Source organism: Macrotis lagotis, chromosome 8 (genome assembly GCF_037893015.1).
Source record: "Macrotis lagotis isolate mMagLag1 chromosome 8, bilby.v1.9.chrom.fasta, whole genome shotgun sequence".
Taxonomy (NCBI): Eukaryota; Metazoa; Chordata; class Mammalia; order Peramelemorphia; family Peramelidae; genus Macrotis; species Macrotis lagotis.
Genome location: NC_133665.1, coordinates 57,518,843 through 57,525,497, shown reverse-complemented (window position 1 = coordinate 57,525,497; position 6,655 = coordinate 57,518,843). Strand labels below are relative to the sequence as shown.

General features: G+C 41.2%; 1 protein-coding gene across 1 annotated transcript; it reads left to right on the top strand.

The window, feature by feature from the left end:
- The first annotated feature begins 257 nt into the window (after nucleotides 1–257).
- LOC141494817 (tryptase beta-2-like) lies at nucleotides 258–5,306 on the top strand. Its single transcript, XM_074195999.1, has 6 exons — nucleotides 258–300; nucleotides 467–527; nucleotides 1,555–1,765; nucleotides 2,611–2,870; nucleotides 4,456–4,619; nucleotides 4,758–5,306. The coding sequence occupies exons 1-6, from the start codon at nucleotides 298–300 to the stop codon at nucleotides 4,914–4,916; spliced, it is 858 nt and encodes a 285-aa protein (XP_074052100.1). The 5' UTR covers nucleotides 258–297; the 3' UTR covers nucleotides 4,917–5,306.
- The last annotated feature ends 1,349 nt before the right edge of the window (nucleotides 5,307–6,655 follow it).

Here is a 6,655-nt window from a genome sequence, read left to right as displayed (position 1 = left end):
ACAGTGAGGTCAGCACATGACCTTCACTTTGATAGTCTAATATCTATTCTTTCCCACACTTTCCTTCAGAGTCTCTAGAATACTGAGCTAACTTTGACAATGAATTTGTCAATCTCATTATCATTGTGTACATCCCTGAAAAGTACACTGCCAAGGTACTTAGATACTTCCTCCTTTCTTCTTTCCTCATCCCCACCCCTAGAGGAAGGCTAAACTCCCCTTCTTTCTCTACTTCCTGATTTTGGAGGATAAGTAGGGTTCTGACTGAAGGGGAGGAGAGAACAGAAGAATCTGGTCATGGTAAGGATATTGCTCCCCTCCTAGCCTCTGGCAGCCAGGCCCCCAGCTCCCCTGATGTACCTAGAAAGGCGCCACTCTGAAGATCTCTGCACTATTATCCAGGTGCCCTTCTCCTCTTCACTCTTTGCTGATTTCCATCCTCTCTTCTCTCCCCTTCTCTTTGTAGGAGCTGTTTCTGTTGTTTCTGACTCTCCCCCTTTTGGGGACCTCAGTTCCTATGCCCCAAGGTGAGTCATTTACCCTCCTATTTGTAATCCAAGATCCTTATTTCTGTCTCCTACTACTGTATTGAACCATGAGAGTGAGCAGCTCACAGGAATTGAGTTCTGGGTAAAGGGAAAGAGTTTAGTTGCTAGTGGATGGAGTCCTTCCTAGGATCCTCTTGGGTGGTAGCATGGGGTAGTAGATTCTGTAACTAGTTGTATGGATTTAAGGACTTAATCTCTCTCAATCTTGTTTTCCTTAGATATAAAATGGGTGCTTACCTGTTTGGTGTCAGGTGAGGGCATTTGTAAAGTTCATAGCAAGCTCCTGGAGTGCCATAGGATTAAGATCATGGGAGAAGAGCTGGAAGAGAGACCTTAGAGACCATTTAGTCAAATCCTTCATTTAGTAAATGAAGAAACTGAGGCATGAGGGTAAATGCACAGGTTCACAAAGAGTGTTAGAGAGATCACCTAGGTTCTTTGACTCACTCCCTAGTCAGTCCTCTTTCCAATATGCCACATCACCCTTTGGAAAAGTCTATCATTAACATTATGTCCAGTTTTATTGTTGGGTAGCTAGCAGGCACTAGAGTGAACAGAGTGTTGGGCCTGAAATCAACAATACTTATCTTTTTGAATTCAAATCTGTCCTTAGATCTTTACTAGATATGTCATCCTGGGCAAGACACTTAACCCTGTTTGACTCAGTTTCCTCATCTGTAAAATGAACTAGAGAAGGAAATGGCATAACATCCCTTTATCTTTGCCAATAAAAAATCCAAATGAGGTCATAAAGAGTCAGACAATCTGAACACCATTATCAAATTATTATTGTTGCTGTTATTTATAATAACAATAATATCTTTCCTATTTATTATAATATTTATTATATTATATATAATATTTATTTATAATAATAAATTATTATTAGACCCTAGTATAGAATCTAAGGCTATGAAAGAGTGTCTTGGGAAAAAAATAAAACAGAATGGCTATTGAATCTGATATTTAAAATATGGGGAGGAGAAATAAATGCTTGCATCCACAGGACTGCAGAGTCTTCTTCCACCACCCTATCTCTTTTGGAGGGCAAGGGCTGGCATCGTTGGAGGTGAGGAAGCCCCAAAGAATGAGTGGCCATGGCAGGTCAGTCTGAGGAAGCAGGAGAATGAGGAGAACCAGCAATTCTGGAAGCATTTCTGTGGCGGCTCACTTATTCACCCACAGTGGATTTTGACTGCAGCATCCTGTTTTGACATGTAAGTCAATCAACCATAGGCGGTTCAACTGGGTAATTGTTAATGGACCTTGTGTGAAGTGGTCTGGGATGTGAGAGAAGTAGAGCAAGATGGTTTTTAGGACATCTAAGTTTTGAAATCAGACTCTTAGTGGCTCACTGAGGTAAGCATTTCTATTTTCTGAGACTTGGTTACTTTTCTTATAAAAAGGGAATTTTCCTGGGTTTTTCATTTGGGTGCTATAGATGAAATCATTTTACAGTTCTATACTGCTGGGTGGTACTTTTATTATTATTCTGCAATGGGAAATTATATGTATGTATATATGTATATGTATAGAAAGAAGGGAGGGAGAGAAAGAAAGAAAGGGAAAGGGAGGAAGAGAGGTAGAGGGAGGGAGAGAGGGAAGGAGAGAGAGAGAGAACAGAGACAGAGAGACAGAGAGAGACAGAGACAGAAACAGAGAGAGAGAAAAACAGTGAGACATAGAGAGATAGAGAGGAAGAAGCAGAGAGACAAACAGTCACACAGAGGGAGAAAGGGAGAGAGAGAGAGAGAGAGAGAGAGAGAGAGAGAGAGAGAGAGAGAGAGAGAGGCAGAGAGACAGGGAGAGAGAAGTAGAGAAACAGACATAGTGAGAGAGATAGACTGACAGAACTGGAGGATTTTGCCCCTCTTGTAGAGGAGAGAGGAAGGAGGATAATGGATAAATACTAAAAGGCTCAAGTCCCCAGTCCATGGTTGGGGGTGCTACTGTAGCCTTGGGACCAAGGAGTAGGGATGTTCTGAGACTATGGTATTCAGCCAGAACCTGGAGTTTCAGCCCTAGGTAACCCTAAGAAATGTTCCTTTCCTGCTTACCCCAGGATAGAAGAGATTTCAAGCTACAGAGTCCAACTAAGAGAGCAACATTTATACTATGAAGACAAGTTGGTGCCCATATCCAAGATTGTGGTGCACTCCAACTTCACCTTTAACAATAAAGGTGCTGACATCGCCCTGCTAAAACTGAAGGAGCTGGTCCAATTTTCTAACCAAGTCCATCCCATTGAGCTTCCGACTGCCTCACAGAACTTCTCCAATGAAGAGTGCTGGGTGACCGGTTGGGGGTCTCTGGGTTCTGAAGGTAAACAGCCCTTATAGGAGGGATGCTACCTCCCATGGCTTTTCTTGAATTTCCCATTTTTGAGAGCTAACCCAAGGTCAAGCCAGGGACTGCTGAGATAGTGGGAATTGAGAGAAAAGTTGGAAGAAAGACATTTCTTCCTCTTCTTTACCAAGGTAATTGTCCCGGATATTATGAATCTCAGGAGATTTTGGTATCCCCTGGTGACAAGCCTATGCTTAGTCTGTTGGTTTGGGTCATTTGGTATTCAAATAATGGCTTAAGCCTCCAAGAATAGGAACCCCATGCATGACCACAGGAAAGGCATCAGGATTAGAAATCAACAAAAGGGGCAGCTAGGTGGCACTGATAGATAGAGCATTGGCCCTGGAGTCAGGAGGACTTGAGTTGAAATCCAACCTCAGACACTTAATAATTACATAGCTGTGTGACCTTGGGCAAGCCACTTAGCCCTTTTTGCCTTGTAAAACAAACAAAAAAGAAATCAACAAAAAATAATCAGCTAATCAATGAGATATTTATCTAGTATTTACTATGATCCAGTCACGGTAGTAAGATCTAAGTATACAAAAAAGAGGTACAATAAAGCCTCCAAACATAACCAAAAAACCCATAATCTGGTTCCTGAAGGAACTCACATTCTGATAACTGTTTTTTTGTTGTTTTGTTTTTGAGTGAGACAATCAGAGTTAAATGACTGCCCAGGGTCACACAGCTAGTATGTGTCAAATGTCTGAGGCTAGATTTGAACTCAAGATCTCCTGACTATAGGGCTGCTGTTTTATCCACTGTACCACCTAGCTGCCCAGGAACTCATATTCTAACAGAGGAGACAATGTGCAAAATACTGTCTCTATCCAGGATCTATACAGGGTAAATATGAAGTAATTTAGTTTGAGAATTTGGTAGGATTTGATCTGCCTAGAAGGAAGCTTGGGCAGCCAGGAGAAGATAAGGAGGAGAACATTCTGTAGACTGGGCACCATCAGTGAAAAGGCATGGCATCTGGTGAGGCATCCCCTGGAGGCTGGGATGACTTTCTGCTGACCCACGAACTAGAACTGCATAGAGGAGAGTCAATTAAAGGGGAGGGGCAATATCTATTCAGCCAATCAATTAATAAGCATTTATTAAGCCCTTATTATATTAGGGCACCTTGCTAAACTTTGAAGAATACAAAGACAATGTATGAATAGAACACTATATTTGATGGTTCCTTTGTCCAAATGCTAGTTCGTCTAATTCCCACCCATGTAATCTGTGATAACTTCCCTTCTCTGGAACTAACTCACTCTCTTTATTAATAAAATGAAAGGGTTGAATTAAGTTAGCAGTTAAGATCTTTTGGTTTCAGGGTTTCTTCACACTCTTAAAAATTGAGGACCCTACATAAAAAGTTTTTGATATCTTTTGATAGCTACCATTATAGAAATTAAAATGTCTATGTATTATTATCAAAATAGCTTTGACCTTGAGGATCCTCTAAAAGGTCCATGGATCATACTTTGAGAATCTCTGGACTAGATAATCCCAAGTGTTTAAGTAATAAGTCTATATTCCTATGATCCTATGATTGCCTTTACAGAGCCTCTGCTCCCACCATTCACCTTGAGGCAAGTGCAGGTCCCCATTTTGGACAATCATGACTGTGACAAACTTTACCATCAGATTTCTACCACTGCTAAGTCTGCAAGGATAATTCCTGAGGACATGATATGTGCTGGCAAAAAAGGATATGACGTCTGTGAGGTAGGGGGTCCTCCGGGTTTCTTGCTTCATTCTCACTGCTTCCTCAGAAGCCCCCAGATTGCATTCCAGAGATCCCTGATTCCTGGGTATCTCCCTGTTTTTTGGGGCCATGCTGGCAGCTTCTCTTTTTTCTTTCAGGAGGACTCTGGAGCACCTCTTGTCTGTAAGATTGAAGACTCTTGGCTTCAGGCTGGAGTGGCAAGTTGGGTAGATAACTGTGGCTTACTTCTCAAACGTCCAGGAGTCTACACAAGTGTCTCAAAATATGTGGATTGGATTAAGAAGAATATTCAATAATCTTTTGGCTCAAATTTTTTCTTCACTTGCTTAGTAGTCTTAGGCTCTGCATCTATTGTAAAGTCAATCAAAACCTCCTGAATCTTTACATATTCTTCCTGACCCATACCTTAGCCCAACACTTGACTGGGAGTTAGGACACTTGGGGTCTGCTTCTCTTCTGTTCTGCTGACTCCATGTGTGACCTCAAGCAAATTTGTTTCTTGGTGTGGTCCCCAGTTTCCTTCTCTGTAAACAAGTTTTGGCTCTGAGCCCCTTAAGCTTGGAAATGGGGACTTTTTGCAGGGGAATTGAGGGCAAGGAGGGACAGGGGAAAATTGGTTGGTCTACATGGTGTTATGCATATCTCATTAAACTTTCTGCAAAATCTTCCTGCTTGGAAATCCATGTTTTCTTTGAATTATCTCTTATTTTAACGAAGATAGTTAGAAAAAGGTGAATGTTATTGAAACTCATCAAGGGAATATTCAGAGTGGCATTTTTTCTGCTTGATATATCCTGATAATCTATAGTGGGTTAGCCTTTTTGGGGAAGCCATGAGAACTGTGAACATGATACACCTGGCCATGGGGAACATTTCTCCAGGTCAAAGAGGGAAACCATTCAAATTTCTTCTAATTTCTCAGTGGCTTGCAGTGGAAATACCCTTGATCTGGGAGTCAATAAACTTTGTTCTGGATCTAGTTATACTACTACCTTTATTGTCCATTCTTAGGGCCTCAATTTATTGCTTTGTAATAATAGGGGATGAGACTGATGAGACTGTGGATATTGGGGTCCATTCTTGATGTTCTATTTGTTTCCAGTAGGAGGAGACTGCAGAGGTTAAGTTAAATAACTTTTTAAACAGAGAGCTTGAGAATGTTTTTCTAAATAGTTTTGTGGTTTCTTCAGTACTGAGGCATCTAAAATGGGCTTGAGCTAAAATTTTCCTTACTGCCCTTATTTGCTCTAGGGACAGGACTGGAGGATATGACCCCAGACTGTAGAAGGAGGGATTCAGAATAGAAAAAAATGATTAAAAATGATTAAAAAAAGGAAAAACAGATGTCTCTGTTTAGGGCTAGGGTTAGAAGAGTTAAAACAATTTTGGGGGGTGGGGGAAAGGGCATAGATCATAAAGTTTTCCTCTGGGAGGGATGCATTGGGAAGAACTGGCTGAAATCAGGCAACTGGAACAGAAGTTATCTTAGCCTCCAAACACCAGTCAAAACTGAGGAAGAACTGTCAATTATTCAGACCTTTTGCTTGAGTCCCCTTTTCCAGAAAGCCTTCCCTTAGCAAGTCAGTCCACAGACAGCTTTTTGTTTCTTCTAGTTCCATGCACTGTATCCTCTCAGCAATGGATGAGTGAGTGCATGTGTTCCTAAGAAAGTTCCACGGTACATTCCTAGCTATATTTCTAGTGGGAGGTGCCCCTTTCTGACAAAAGTTAAAACCCTGTTAACTTGTCAGATGGATTAGGGAAAATCACCAAGTAGCAGTTCTTCTGATTCTTCTGATTTTATGTGAATTTAGTCCACCACACACAATTAGCATCATTCTTTCCTGATTACCAGGCAACATGGTAAAGTGGATAGAGGTTATTATCATTTTTCCTTTGTTCCCAAAGATGACCAATGACATCAGGAAGGTGATGTCTTGACTTGCAAGTGAATTGAATTTAGGTGAGGCAGGACTGTGCAAAATCAACAGTCTCCCACTTTCCTCTGGGGTTATCTAGATTTAAAAGCAAAATG

Coding starts and splice junctions, on each gene's coding strand:
- LOC141494817 (XM_074195999.1), top strand. Junction 1,766..2,610: donor GCAGCATCCTGTTTTGACAT/GTAAGTCAATCA, acceptor TGCTTACCCCAG/GATAGAAGAGATTTCAAGCT. Junction 2,871..4,455: donor GGGGTCTCTGGGTTCTGAAG/GTAAACAGCCCT, acceptor TTGCCTTTACAG/AGCCTCTGCTCCCACCATTC.